The 14,901-nt window shown below is 42.9% G+C and overlaps 1 protein-coding gene and 1 pseudogene across 3 annotated transcripts; both read left to right on the top strand.

The window, feature by feature from the left end:
* Nucleotides 1-6,411: 6,411 nt before the first annotated feature.
* Nucleotides 6,412-8,409, top strand: LOC120695823 (annotated as a pseudogene).
* A 4,254-nt stretch (nucleotides 8,410-12,663) lies between these two features.
* LOC120660324 (putative disease resistance protein RGA1) lies at nucleotides 12,664-14,507 on the top strand. 3 transcript variants are annotated; one of them, XM_039938827.1, is made up of 3 exons: nucleotides 12,664-12,764; nucleotides 12,811-13,440; nucleotides 13,543-14,507. In XM_039938827.1, exons 1-3 carry the CDS (start codon nucleotides 12,701-12,703, stop codon nucleotides 14,322-14,324), a joined length of 1,476 nt encoding a protein of 491 aa, XP_039794761.1. In that variant the 5' UTR covers nucleotides 12,664-12,700; the 3' UTR covers nucleotides 14,325-14,507. The 3 variants fall into 3 exon arrangements, with proteins under 3 accessions (XP_039794761.1, XP_039794754.1, XP_039794767.1); XM_039938820.1 differs by having other exon boundaries at nucleotides 12,665-12,764; nucleotides 12,811-14,507; XM_039938833.1 differs by lacking the exon at nucleotides 12,664-12,764 and having other exon boundaries at nucleotides 12,837-13,116; nucleotides 13,212-14,507.
* The last annotated feature ends 394 nt before the right edge of the window (nucleotides 14,508-14,901 follow it).

Below are 14,901 nucleotides of genomic sequence, written 5' to 3' on the forward strand. Positions count from 1 at the left end.
TCCTTTTTTCTAGCCCTTCATGTCCATAGATAATCGCGACTAGATCCCTGAAGCACCGTTTAGTCTATAGATTCGCCGTTTTATTTCCGTATTTCGTGTTTCTTGCGCTCTCGTAACCATAGCAGCGAGCCCTATCCTTTAGTACGTTCTTTTAAAGCCTTTCTTTGTTTTGGTGTATTGTTCTTAGTTGTATCTTTTGTTTGTTGCTTTGTATGTTTGCTCGATGATTGCTTCGAGTAGAAGGATCGCTGTTCGAAGATTGAAGAATCAAGATTTCCAAGTGAGCCAGAGCGGAAGAGCAGTAAGAGTAGCTTTTCGTTGGAGAAAGGCAAGTGACCCTAACCATACTTCTACCTATGCTTATTTATAAGAGTATTGTGAATTAATTGGAACATGGAGAACCACCCAAGAAAATCGTACAACCACAATACTATATGGCTCTGGTCTTGGCTGATTAATTAGAGACTCTATCTTGTGACAATCTTACCGAAAGGGCAAGAGGTGATGCATCGATGGGGTATAGCTCGGTCTTCTTGGGGCAATTGGTATTGGTTAATGGTCCTTTGGCAAGGTACCACCTCATTAGGACAGTGTTATGACCGCTTTGGCTTGAAACCTTAGCGGATTGTCACGGGTTAGGGAATCTTTGTAAAGGCCTCGTAGCGTCCCTATACAATCACACCTCGGAAGTGTGATATTGTGCCAAGCTAGCACATGCGTGGTTGGGTTCAAAGTTCTTTGGAACTTTTACGCGAATTATGGTGAAAGTGTACAACCTCTGCAGAGTTAAAACTAACCGGTTAGCCGTGCTCACGGTCAAGAGCGGCTTGGACCCTCACATGATTAATAAACTTAAAGATGGATATAAATCATATTCTAGTTATTTCTTGTGGTCTTACTGAGTACCAACCATAAGTGTACTCACCCTTGCTTACTGCTGCTCAGAAGGAGAAAGTTGTAGTGAAGTCTTTTGAAGATGTTGCTGAGTTCTAGGCGTACGCAACCCCTAGTCGATTGCCTGTGAAGTTTGAAGCCTTCGTTTTCAGGATAAGCTGTATAACTCTGATAGTCTTTTATTTGTTTTAGTTCTCTTTTTCGTGATACTGTTACTGATTATTTACTTATAATGTCTCTATATGTATGAAACTTGATCCTTGCATACATATAGTTATGCATTCGGTTTTGTTCTTAAAACCTGGTCTGACAGAAGTGGTATCAGAGCTGCATCGACTGTAGGACGTAATCCTAGATAGCAATGGTCGCTTCCTAGGGTCTATTTTGTCACAATAGCAATTCGTACTTTACCCTTGACATCTTTGGTGAATATTCTCACTCCTTAACCATTTTCTTTCCTCAGTCAGCATTGATAACTCACCTTCCTCACCTGACTCCATTTTCATTTGCACTTCATTATTTTGCAAATGTTAGATCCTCAATCCTTGTCTATTTATTTATTTTCCTTGATCACTTCTTAATTTTGATCATACCTCCCCCTTTGATGTATGATCTTCCAATTTCATCTAGCTCACCTCCTTTTGATGTGCTGGTGAAATTTCTTCTTGATTTATCTTAACTTACCTCCTTTTGCTTTATTTATAATGTGCTTAGTTTTCCCGTTGTACCTCTCCTTTCTTTCAAATAAATGCCACTTTGGATTGATCCCTTGACTTTTGATTTCAAAGTTTCTTTTCTGATTCAAAAATACTTAGATGATCCGTGCCACGTATCCTAATGCCTGTCCAAGCCATCTGAAGAATGGAGCTACTAGTTTGTCATGAGGAGCCAAGTTCAAGCAATTGGAATCGTACCACTTGCTCACATTCCTGCTCAAGTGGGTGAAGGATTTAGAGCACCACCAAAGAATCAGGCCTGAGCGAGGTTATGACACTCTCACTACCACTACAATCATGAAGGTGGAGTCAATGCTGAATAAGCTGAAGGAGGCACGTGTCATCAAGGATGAAGCTAGAAGATATAGCCATGCTTAGGAGTACCCCTTGAAGCCCTATTAACAACATTTAGCATCGTCTTTGATTGTGTTGACTGGTGGAATTCTGTGTTTGCATGATGATGCTTGTCTTTATGACCTTGTTTGATTCGCTTCTTTGTAATGATTGTTGGTGTATTATGGGTCTTCTACCTACAAAGACATCGGTTGCCTAGATGGGTTCTTATGTACATCTCACCTCCTTGTTATCTTCTATATTTCTACCTAATCCTTTAAAGGATGTCCAGAAAGAAGTTCATGGCAAAACTGACAGCAATAGTAGAAGCCTTCAAGCGTCTACAATGATCGACAAATGAAAGAAGCTGCAGACATGAATGCACTCTTTTCCCTTTCTGTTACCCCCATGTCTTTCTCCCCTCCACCTTGATTTATTTAAGTTGCGACCACCAAGAGTTTGTGAAGGTGATATTATAGACGTTACCTTGTTACTCGATCTTCCTTCTCTCTGCTAACCTTATTCCTACCACCCAACCAGATGGCGAGTCCCCAACAGAAATCGGGAAGATAGAGCCAATAGAGAAGACCTCAACATTCCAGCGCAAACTCATGAACTACGAGCAATGGACCCAACTATGGTCGATACCCAAGAACATGTTACAAAGCAAGCCTTATTCCCGGAGAACCGCAACCATATCACTAGTGACAACCATCAGATCTCAACAACTCTGCCACCGATGGATGAAGAGAAGTTAATAACTATGCAAGCTCAAGTCTTACAAAGAAGGATGCAGTCCAATACGGTATCATCTCATCGCATGGTGTTAACCAAAGCAGAGATCCCTACCGAACCAGTGAAGAGGCAAGTCGCCGAAGCATGGAACTTCCAAAGCAATAAGAGAAGTCGTGAAACACCAAAGCTAGAGATGGAGAGACAATATAAAGATAGTAAGAGCCCAGAAACATGTCTGTGCTGCGAGCATTATGGTCATCTGTGTCTCCAAGAAGATAGCTTAATGATAGCAGAAGTAAGACAACGTTACCATTCAGATATCAATAGGAAGCTATCTACCCAAGATTCAGTCCTAGAAGAAGTCACCTAAGATGAAGACAGTACTCAGACTATAAACCTTGAGCATTGGACTAACTCTTCCAAAGATCTTCATTCTAAAAGAAGCAAGCGGCCTAAGAAACAAATTGGTAAAGCAAGCCAAGAGAAGGACCAACGAAGCCGATGAAAGAATGGATGGTTAAAGTAGGAGTTAGACTAAGAATCTATAAAGTGTTTGATGTGAGTTGCGGAGAATAAAGAAGCATATCTGCAGAGGTATTGTAAGAGGAAAAGACCAAGAAGAAAATTTAATATGTGTTGGATGCTATCCACCGAAACCTTTGTCTCTTGTTAGCCTTGTGAATCTCGGGATGAGATTCCTTTTAAGGGGGTAGTTCTGTCACACCCTGAAATTTTTAAATTTCAGGATGTGATTAAAATTAAAAATAAAACAACATTTTTCTCATAATCCTAAAATTTTTCCAACATTTATTTTCTTCACAGGGAAATTATTATAAAAGAAAATAGATTGGTTGATTTTTTTCTAAATTAAATAAGGATGTTTGGTTTGGTTTGCATTCATGCTGCAATGCATTGTTTTATTGCTTGTCGTTCATTTTGAGTTTGAGTTCCTAAATTCAAATTTGATTTGAGTGTGTTTGTTCTTTTCAAGAAAATGCAAAGCCATTTCTTTTTCCTCTTCTTGTTTTCAGCCCAACCGGCCCATCTCCCTTTTTCCCTCTCCTTCTTTTTCCCTTTCTCCCCTATGCCCAAAACTCCTCCGCCGGCCGATTTCCTTTTCCCCGGCACAACCCGATGCTCCCTCCCTCTCCCCTCTCTACCGCCGACAGGTGGGCCTGTCGGGGTCGTCCTCCTACCGTGGCCGAGCGGGACTCCGTTGAGTCCTGCCGGCACACGCCGCGCCGCGCCCTTCCTTGGCCCGCACGCCAAGGCGGCCCTACAGCCCCTATAAATAGCGCCCGCGACCCCCCCCCGCTGGACCCCGTGGAAGCCACAGCCGCAGCTCTCTCCCGCAAACCCTAGCGCTGCCGCCATTAGAGCTCCGCCCGAGCTCAGACTCGACGAGGAGCCGCCGCTCCGCCACCTCCCCTCGACGCCCGAGAATTCCCGGAGATCCGCCACAGGGTGAGTAACGTCGCGTTCCCTTTTTTCCCCTCTCTCTCGTGTTCCCACACCGCCCCAATTGCTCGCCGGAGCGAGTGCCCGCGCGCCGCCGCGGTGCGCCCTGCTTCGATCACCGTAGCCCCGAACCGATGCCCTAGATGAGTTCGTCGCCGCCTCCGCTCGCTCCCAGTCCAAACGGCGTTCGGTTTCGTGCCCGGACGGTCGGGATTGGCCTACGCCGTCGACCGTGCGCCGCCACCGGCTCCGCCCGGACCTGCCGAGCCGTCTCGCTCGCCTAAGTCGCGTGCTCCGAGCCGCCAGCCGTCCAAGCCGAGCCGCCGACCCAGCTGAGCCAAGTCCGAGCCGCCCGACCAGCCTTGAGCCGTTTGATCTTGATCCAACGGATCAGATCCATTTCAGCCGAGTCAAACCCACTCCCATACCGATCAACCGTGGCAGATTTGCAAAGAAGCCCCTCAGTTTTAGGCAAATAAACCCGCAGTCCTCCTGAGTTCAAATGTATTTCTGTTTTAGTCCAACACTTTTGAGAAAACCCCCCGATCTTTTCTAATATAGAACCCGCCGTCCTTAGCCTGTAGTTTTTCAAGCTAGCCCCTGTAGTTTTGGTTTAATCTCGTTTTAGTCCCTGGTTTCTTCAGATCTAGCCCCTGGAAGCTCTGTTTCTTCACAGATGAGCCCCTAGAACCCAGTTTTGGCTATAACTTCTTCGTTTTAGCTCCGTTTTCATTGGTTCTTGCGCTCACGTGATCCTTGCAATGTGTGCAATAGCTTTATCACCTTGTTATCCTTTGTGAGCACACTTTAAAGTGTCTCACAAATCCTTTTTGCTAGCCCTTCGTGCCCATAGATAATCGCGACTAGATCCCTGAAGCACCGTTTAGTCTATAGATTCGCCGTTTTAACTCCATATTTCGTGTTTCTTGCGCTCTCGTAACCATAGCAGCGAGCCCTATCCTTTAGTATGTTCTTTTAAAGCCTTTCTTTGTTTTGGTGTATTGTTCTTAGTTGTATCTTTTGTTTGTTGCTTTGTATGTTTGCTCGATGATTGCTTCGAGTAGAAGGATCGCTGTTCGAAGATTGAAGAATCAAGATTTCCAAGTGAGCCAGAGCGGAAGAGCAGTAAGAGTAGCTTTTCGTTGGAGAAAGACAAGTGACCCTAACCATACTTCTATCTATACTTATTTATAAGTGTATTGTGAATTAATTGGAACATAGAGAACCACCCAAGAAAACCGTACAACCACAATACTATATGGCTCTGGTCTTAGCTGATTAATTAGAGACTCTAGCTTATGACAATCTTACCGAAAGGGCAAGAGGGGATGCATCGACGGGGTATAGCTCGGTCCTCTTGGGGCAATTGGTATTGTTTAATGGTCCTTTGGCAAGGTACCACCTCATTAGGACAGTGTTATGACCGCTTTGGCTTGAAACCTTAGCGGATTGTCACGGGTTAGGGAATCTTTGTAAAGGCCTCGTAGCGTCCCTATGCAATCACACCTCGGAAGTGTGATATTGTGCCTAGCTAGCACATGCGTGGTTGGGTTCAAAGTTCTTTGGAACTTTTACGCGAATTGTGGTGAAAGTGTACAACCTCTGCAGAGTTAAAACTAACCGGTTAGCCGTGCTCACGGTCAAGAGCGGCTTGGACCCTCACATGATTAATAAACTTAAAGATGGATATAAATCACATTCTAGTTATTTCTCGTGGCCTTGCTGAGTACCAACCATACGTGTACTCACCCTTGCTTACTGCTGCTCAGAAGGAGAAAGTTGTGGTGAAGTCTTTTGAAGATGTTGCTGAGTTCTAGGCGTACGCAACCCCCAGTCGATTGCCTGTGAAGTTTGAAGCCTTCGTTTCCAGGATAAGCTGTATAACTCTGATAGTCTTTTATTTGTTTTAGTTCTCTTTTTCGTGATATTATTACTGATTATTCACTTATAATATCTCTATATGTATGAAACTTGATCCTGGCATACATATAGTTATGCATTCGGTTTTGTTCTTAAAACCGGGTGCGACAGATGTCCACCTAGGATTCTAGGTGGCTTCACCAGGAAGCTTCAAAAAAAGCCTCCAATTAGTAATAGTAAGATGAGGGGGAGGAAATAAGGTCATGTTTAGTTCCAAAATTTTTTCTAAAGTACCCGTCACATCGAATCTTTGGACACATGCATGAAGCATTAAATTTAGTTGAAAAAATAACTAATTATACAGTATAACTGTTTCATACGAGATGAATCTTTTAAGCCTAATTAGTCCATAATTGAAAATTAATTGTCAAATAATAACGAAATGTGCTACAGTATCAAAAATCAAACTTTTTTGCGAACTAAAACACAGCCTAAAAGTTAATCAGGCAAAGTTGCTAGGGTCAAACATGAAACACCACGTGCATTGACTATTCCATTGGACTAACTTTGTGCATGACTTGAACTATATATCTCTGTTCATCTCTCTTAGCTGTTCTTAGTACGTCCTTGATATCCTTAGTCTGAAGACAGAGCCATCTCGTGCTATTTCTGCAAAGCTCCTTTTGCGAATCTTTCTTCCACCTGCTGGGTTGTCTTGTGAGGAGAGAGTCCCATGCTGCCATGCATGATGGAGATTTTTCTTTCTGCTGTCCTGGGCGAGCTGGCTTCTAGATCCATAGATTTCTTCATCAGCAAAAGCTCCAAGCCGACGGTGATGGTTGTGGCTGATAGACTGCAAAGGGCTCTTCTCCGAGCTCAGGTCATCGTTGATGAGGCCATGGAACGGCAGATCACAAACCAAGTTGTGCTCCAGCAGCTGGACATGCTCAGAGATGCCATGTACCGAGGCTATTACATCCTCAACACCTTCAAATACCAATCTCAAAGTGGAGGAGGCGAAAGGTCAGGTCATGAGCAATTCTTTATCTCTGTTGAAAGTAAATTCTCTACAAGGCTTTTGTTCGTCCAATAGAAACACACTGATTTTGGAACAACTGCAAAAGTCGCTTGATGATTTAAGCTCTAGGATCCTTGATGTCAAAGAGCTGGCCGTGTTCTTAGTAAGCTATCCTCGCCTGTACCGCCAACCTTATAGCATGCACCTCCTGCTGGGAAACTGCATGTTTGGGCGCCAGATGGAATCTGAATTTGTGAACAACTTCCTATTGCACACACAACCTCATGTTTCTGAAGAATTGGAGGTACTGCCAATTGTTGGCCCTGGCAAAGTTGGCAAGAGCACCCTTGTCGCTCATGTTTGCAAGAATGAAAGCGTCCGTGATTATTTCTCAGAAATATTGTTCCTGCACGACCATGATTTTATAGATGACAACCTCTCTACAGTCAGAGGATGTGAAATAATAGATCAAAATCGCGTATCGAACTCAAACAAAGACAGGGGATCGCTTGTTGTTGTTGACGTAGTTGGTGATCTTAATGAACATGCATAGAAAATGTTTTATTCTTCTTGTAAACAGCACTTGCCAAGCAGCAGTAAAATCATAATCACAAACCGGTCTGACAAGATCACTAAGTTTGGAACAACACAGGCTCTAAATCTGGAGTATTTGTTCAATGAAGCATTGTGGTATTTCTTCAAGACATTACATTTGGAAGCATAGATCCTGATATGCACCCAAAGTTCGCGCACGTGGCCATGGAGATAGCCAAGATGTTGAGAACAGGCCTCATTGGTGCAAACATCATGGCTTGTTTGCTCAGGGAGAATTTTGACATGCACTTTTGGTGCAAGGTTAAAGCCTTCATGAGAGGGCTCATCCAGAAGCATGTCTCCGAATTTGGTGTTGAACCACTTGTTCTTATAAACCAGAATAAACCTGCACATCTTGGGAGAATGGCTACACCTTCTGAAGATTTTGTGTATTGCTATGATTATGAAAGCTCTTCCCAAGAGGAGGTTCCGAAGATAAGATTCCAAGATGTGATGTATGGAAGTGTAAAGGCTGTTGGGAAATTCGATGTCCTAGGATGGGTTTCTCCAATACCGCCCTTCTATAGCTATGTTGTGACTTGTGAGGTCCGAGAGCTAAAAAGTAGAGCTGCTGCCAAAAGGAAACGTTCTATAGAAAGTTGAATCACTCTTTGTTAATTTGCTTTATCTTTAGGGTTCTCTTTGTATGTAAGTATGTTCTGGTAGGGTGTTTAGTTACAAGCTGCAGAATAAGGATGTTACTGGTTGCAAAATTTGTGAGACTGTGCTCCTACTACTTGTAATTCACTACAGTAGCTAGTAACAGAATAATGCATGATGCTGAGGCATATATTTTCATGAGCTCTGCAATGGATTGATTGTCAATGATTTACTCCATGAATACAACCAGCCCCAGGGCTTGCATTTTTCTTTTTCTGTGTGCTTTCAGTTCAGCCCTGCACGTCATTTTCGCTCTGTTCGGCTGGCTGTGGCTGGTGGCTAGTGCTGATTTACTGTGAGCAGGGTTTCATTTACCGACCGGACCGGCCAAACCGCCGGGGTCCGGTACCAGTATACCGGTCCGGTTTGACCAGAAACCGGTCGGTACTGGTCGAATTCAAATTTGAATTCAAAAAACTCAGTTCAACCGGTTCGTGCCGGTATACCGGCCAGTTTGACCGGTTTGAATTCAAATCCAAATTTAAAATCTCATGTGTAACTGGTTTGGAACGGTATACCGGCCGGTTTGACCGGTTTACCAAGTGGGCCTTAATGGGCCGTCTCATTTTTTTACTTTTCTTTTTTGGTTTAACTTTAAATGCCTGAAAAGTATGTTAAACGAATGAATTTTTGAGAAAATTTGACACCATTAGATTCGTCGCACCTTGAAGTATTTTTAGGAAATTTTTGGGAAATTTTCATTTTTTTGAATTCAAATTTGAATTTTGAATTTGGGCCGGTTTGGTACCGGCCCAAACCGGAACCGGACTGGACCGGTTTGACCGGTAACTAGTCAAATCGGACCGGTTCCCACCGGTTTTGTAAGCCCTGACTGTGAGAGAGAAGTACCGCTGGTAGCTGTTGCTGATTTAGTATGTGAGAAAAGCACTGTTACTGGTTGTCAGCAAAAACAAAGAGCAGAGCCTCATTGACTGGAGGATACAGTTTCGTCACCTAGGCTACCTGTTCGCCAGGAGGATAGAGTTCCATCAGGCAGCGCCACAGTGAGCGATATTAATCACAATTATCCCAGGTCGGATATTCGGCCTGGGATCCAAATCAAGAGAGAATATATGCAAATATTAGAATAATCGCAATCCAAATCAGGGACTATATAAATATATAACCAGGGGCATTTTACAAATATTCGAGGCCGGAGATAGGCCCCCTGGCGAGGTCGCTCGGCCGTTGGCAACCTCCGCGAGCTTCACTACCAAGCATCTGGGGTCACCTCAGCCTCCCGCCCCAGCTGCTGTCTTCGGCCAAGCGCCCGGGCCGCTCGAGGCCCTAGCTCCTCTGCCGTGGCAGCGTCGGGTGACCCGAGACTTAGAGGGAGCGCAACGCTGCCCACCTGCCCAATACACACTATGTAAGAAAAGATCAATAGTGATAGGCGTCATCTTCTTAAAGTAACAGGCATCGTGCATGTAATATATACATCGTTACTGATTAAAACAGAAAAATGACGGACATCAGTATGAGCCGTCACCTATGGTATTTTTAGCCCGTCATCTATGTCAACACATAGGTAACGGGCATCATTTTTTTGCGTGCTAAAATAAATATTTGCAGCGTGAATAAAAATTAGAAAAATATTTTCAATTTCCCACATAACCTATTTTTTGCGCGAATATGTGCGCGTGCGATTTTTTCCGGCGTTACCAGGATTCGAACCCACAACCTCAACCTCGCGCGTACCCTTCCCTACCATTGGGCTACACCATCACATGTGACTAATAATGAGATATTTTCCTTTTATCATCACTTTTTAATGTCTTATATAACCTGTTTCACAGCTATAACGATCACAAATGAAAAACTTTTCAACTACAAAGCTGTAGATCTGGTGGCGAGCTACAACTTTTGTATATACTTTTTTTTCATCTAAGATCTTTTAAAAATTTTGAAAATTTGAAATTCAAAATTTAAACTATATATTTGGGTGCCAAAACAACCTCAACTGAAAAAATTTTAAAACTATAAAGTTGTAGATCTGGTTGAGGTCTACAACTTTTGTATAGACCAATTTTTGATTTGAGACAATTTAAATCTTTCAAAAATCACATGTTCAAATATTAATAAAAGTCACAAAGGTGACGCGTCTAGATGTTGCATGTCACCTATGTCATCACAAAGGTGACGCGCTTTGATTTTGCGTGTCGCCTTTTACTTATCAAAGTCCGTCATCTATACTAACCTTATAGGTCACGTGCTTTAGTATTGCCCGTCACCTATACCAAACTTATAGGTGACAGGCCATAAATGTGGCCCGTCACCTATGATAAAAGTGATGTGCTTTGATGTTGCACGTCACCTATGTCATAACAAAGGTGACGGGCAATATTTTAGGGAGGCCACCAAGAGGTAAAAGGTGGTGTGCATCATCTTCGCGCGTCACCCAGATAACAAAGGTGACGTACAACAACAACATGTCACTTTTGTGCACGTCATTATAAGTCATTTTTTACATAGTGATACTTCGCGCTGCCGTGGGCTGGTTGCTCAGCTCGTTGTCGTCGTGCCGCAAGAACACGCTGAGCATTGCACATCTCCATCGTACCTCCAGATATTTGCACATACTCCATGTTTAGTTCCTAAAAATTTTCCTACAGTACTCATCACATCAAATTTTCGAACATATGCATGGAGCATTAAATACAGTTGAAATTATGAGATGAATTTTTTAAGTCTAATTAATCCATAATTTGACATTAATTGTCAAATAACAACGAAAGTTCTACAGTACTAGAGCCCAAAAATTGTCGCGACTAAATAAGGCCTGAGCTCCATTTTGCCCTTGGTTTGAACTCCAATCTAAAGCATGACTCTGCCTTATGTTTCAATTCACTGTATCTTCAGTTCTTTCTTCTTGGCAGCCGATCTAATTTTACCTGCCTTATGGCCATGTTTAGTTTTCAAAAAATTTCCTATAGTACTCGTCACATCGAATCTTTAGACACATGCATGGAGCATTAAATACAGTTGAAAAAATAACTAATTACATAATTTAACTAATTAAGATGAGATGAAATTTTTAAGTCTAATTAATCTATAATTGGACATTAATTACCAAATAACAATAAAATGTGCTATAGTACCCAAACCCTAATAACTTTTTCACCAACTAAACACACCTGTTTCAATATGGTTGGTGAAAAGAACCTCAATTCATTTATGAATGCTTTGAGACTGCTTGATTTTTTTTGTACCTGTCAAATAAATTGTTCCAGTAGATCCTTTCTGGGACGCTTGGTTGCCATAGCTTGGAGATCTCAAAGTGTATTCTTTTTTTTTCCTCAAATGCGCAGAAGATTTGCATTAAAGAAGAAGCAAGAAAGTTTGTTACATCATTGCTGACTCGTGGCCGCACTCACATCACTACTCTAATGCTCGGCTGGGAGATTAGAGTAGAGTACTTGACACAACTGACTACTCGCCAAATAGATCAAAGTGTATTCTTACTAGCTACTGGGATTGCTATCAGACGCAGAGTCAAGAAAAAAACTGTTGCTTGTGTTTATTTCCAAATTGTTGGTAGGGGAAATGTTGGAAAAAATAAATATGCACTTATCCCTTTACGCTGTAAGAATTTTTTCTTACAGGGTTTGACAAGTTGTTAATATCTCTATTGTTAGTCTTATGTACCTGCTTGAGTCATCATCTTGTTGTTTGATTCTCCCTTTATCTTTTAATGTACGCACACTGTTGTTCTTCTCTGAAGTCATAATCACTGCAGATGCAAGATGGTTGGTGGATCAAAATGGCATGAGAGGAGTGCGTGGTCTTCATTTTTCTTTGACCAAATCTCTCACACGTAATTGAATATCAGAACTTACAAGACAAGCAAAGATTCTGCAGATGAGATACTCGTCCAACATCTATAATTCTAAAAGCCAAATAAAAACAATGTTTCAGCTAACACAGTTTGTAATGTTTTGCTACTCTGCTGATGTGGAAAGGTACGACACAGAAGTAGGAAAAAAATGTAAACGATTGTTGTCTAATTTCTCAAGGAACTGACAGTGGCATCTCCATATTTCAGTCTGGACTCCACACAAAGTAGGTATGCAACGGAGAAGGGAGAAGGAACAGGTGCTTTTCATTATGTGAAAACTGAGGTCGTGTTTGATCTAATATCCTTAATTTGATCAATATCAGAAACAGGGGAAGAAAATAAGGAATTAATGGTGGTGCTAACTTTGGCTCACTAAACAAAGCCTCTAGGGTCATGAACTGTACCTATATATTCTCTGGTGGTATTTATTTCTTGACAACGTGGGATAGGAAATGCCATGGAACAATCAGGCAAGGCCAAAAGGAGTTTGAAACGTCAAACATGGCACGCCTTGGACAGGACTGACCTTTCGTATGACTAGAATTCTACAAGTAATCTCTCTCTCTCTCTCTCTCCACAAAGATATCTCGTGCCAATATGCCATTGTACAAAGCACTGTTCATTCTCACATCCCCTCCTGCATTTTCTCATCCAAAGGACGGAGAGAGAGAGAGAGAGAGAGAGAGAGAGAGAGAGAGAGAGAGAGAGAGAGAGAGAGAGAGAGAGAGTCTCCCAAATGAATATTCTCCTTGCTGCTGTTCTAGGCGAGCTGACAACAAGATCCATAAACTTCCTTATCGAAAATAGCTTCAAGACAACAGCACCGGGCGTGGAGGATCGCCTCCGCAGGATCCTGCTCCGGGCACAGGTCATCGTCGATGAGGCCATGGGACGGCAGATCACAGACCGAGGTGTTCTCCAGCAGCTGGACATGCTCAGAGACGCCATGCACCACAGCTATTACATCCTCGACACCTTCAGATACCAATCTAACAGCGAAGAGGAGACCAAAGGTCAGGTCCTGAGCAAGTCTTTATATCTTTTGAAAGTAATAAATTCTCTACAAGGCTTGTGTTCATCCAGTAGAAGCTCACAGATTTCTGAACAGCTGCAAAAGTCGCTTGATGATTTAAGCTCCATGATCAATGATATGGAGGAGATAGTCGTGTTCTTGATGAGCTATCCACGCATATACCGCCAACCTTATAGCATGCATCTCCTGGTGGAAAATTGCATGTTTGGGCGCCAGATGGAAACTGAACTTGTCATCAGCTTCCTATTGCACACACAACCTCATGCTCCTAAAGAACTAGAGGTCCTGCCAATCGTTGGTCCCGGTAAAGTTGGCAAGACCACCCTTGTTGCTCATGTTTGTGAAGATGCAAGGGTCCGTGACCATTTCTCAGAAATACTTTTCTTGCACGGCCATGACCTCACAGGTGTTGACCTTGCTGCGCTCAAAGAAGGATATGTAACGGAACATCGAAATCATGGATCAAATTCAAACGGAAGAAGATTACTTATTGTTGTTGAGTTAGTTGGCACTCTCACCGAAGATGTATGGAATAGGTTGTACTCTGCTTCTATACAGCATGTACCAAGCGGTAGTAAAATCATTGTCACAAGCCGGTCCGACGAAATCATAAAGTTTGGAACAACCCGGCCACTAAGTCTGAAGTATCTGTCCCATGAAGCATTTTGGTATTTCTTTAAGATGCTCACATTTGGAAGCATGGATCCGGAGATGCATCCAAGGCTTGCCCGCATGGCCATGGAGATAGCCGGGATGATGAATGGGTGCTTCATTGGTGCACATGTGGTCGGTTGTTTGCTGAGGGGCAACATTGATTTCCACTTTTGGTGCAAGGTTTTGGCCTTCTTGAGAGGAAATATCAAGAAGCATGTCTCTAAATTTGGTTTGCATCCACTTGATCTTATAAATGAGAAGAAGCCTGCACATCTTGGGAGAATGTTTATACCTTCTGAAGATTTTGTGGTTCATCATGAGTACCAACGCTCTTCACAAGAGGATGTTCCCAAGATAAGAATGCAAGATGTGATTTATGGAGGTGTCAAGGCTCATGGGAAATTTGAGGCCCTAGCATGGAGGTCTCAAATACCGCCCTACCATAGCTATGTAACTGTATGTGAGATTCGAAGGCTAAAAACTGCGGGTACAAAGAGGAAGCGTCCCATGAAAAACGGAGTCACGCTTTATTAATTTTTCTGTTACTATGGTTATGTATGTGGTAGGCATGTAGTGACTATGTTTTAATGGGGTGTCACAAGTCATAACATTGTCATGACTTGATCTTGCAGATTACAAAATTGCCTTACTGTACTACTACCTTGTGTATAAAGTTTATAGTTGACAGAATAATCATTCTGTTCTCGCAAAAGAAAACAGAGAATAATGCATTGATGTTGGGGCATAGATTTTTCATGGTTGTCGCCACGTTCAAGCAGGAGACGTAACTCTGGATTGCTAGCTGCTGTAGTTGAGCAGCCTTGTCGTTTACAAATGGGAGAGCGTAGAGACTAGCTAGGCCACTCGATCTCTGTAGCTGTCGTTTCTGACTGTAACCGTTCATCCAAGATCAACCTGGTTGGAGGCTCCATCAGTATTTGTCAGGGGATCGAGGAAGAACTGGGTGGGGATTGGGGCTCAGCATCCCAGCTCAGGACGGCTCTGCTGTCTGCTTCATATCGGTGGTCGTTGGAACAGTCAGTTCGAGCAGAGGGGACAAACAAACCATCGCTCGATCTCATGGTCATGGAAGTCCCCCTCATCTTCCCCG

This window comes from Panicum virgatum, chromosome 2K (assembly GCF_016808335.1).
Source record: "Panicum virgatum strain AP13 chromosome 2K, P.virgatum_v5, whole genome shotgun sequence".
Lineage (NCBI taxonomy): Eukaryota > Viridiplantae > Streptophyta > Magnoliopsida > Poales > Poaceae > Panicum > Panicum virgatum.

Bases quoted from the DNA above. Each gene is read 5' to 3' on its own strand.
- LOC120660324 (XM_039938820.1), top strand. From the start codon at position 12,701: ATGCCATTGTACAAAGCACTGTTCATTCTCACATCCCCTCCTGCATTT. The intron at 12,765-12,810 runs GAGAGAGAGAGA...GAGAGAGAGAGA, and splicing joins ATTTTCTCATCCAAAGGACG to GAGAGAGAGAGAGAGAGAGA.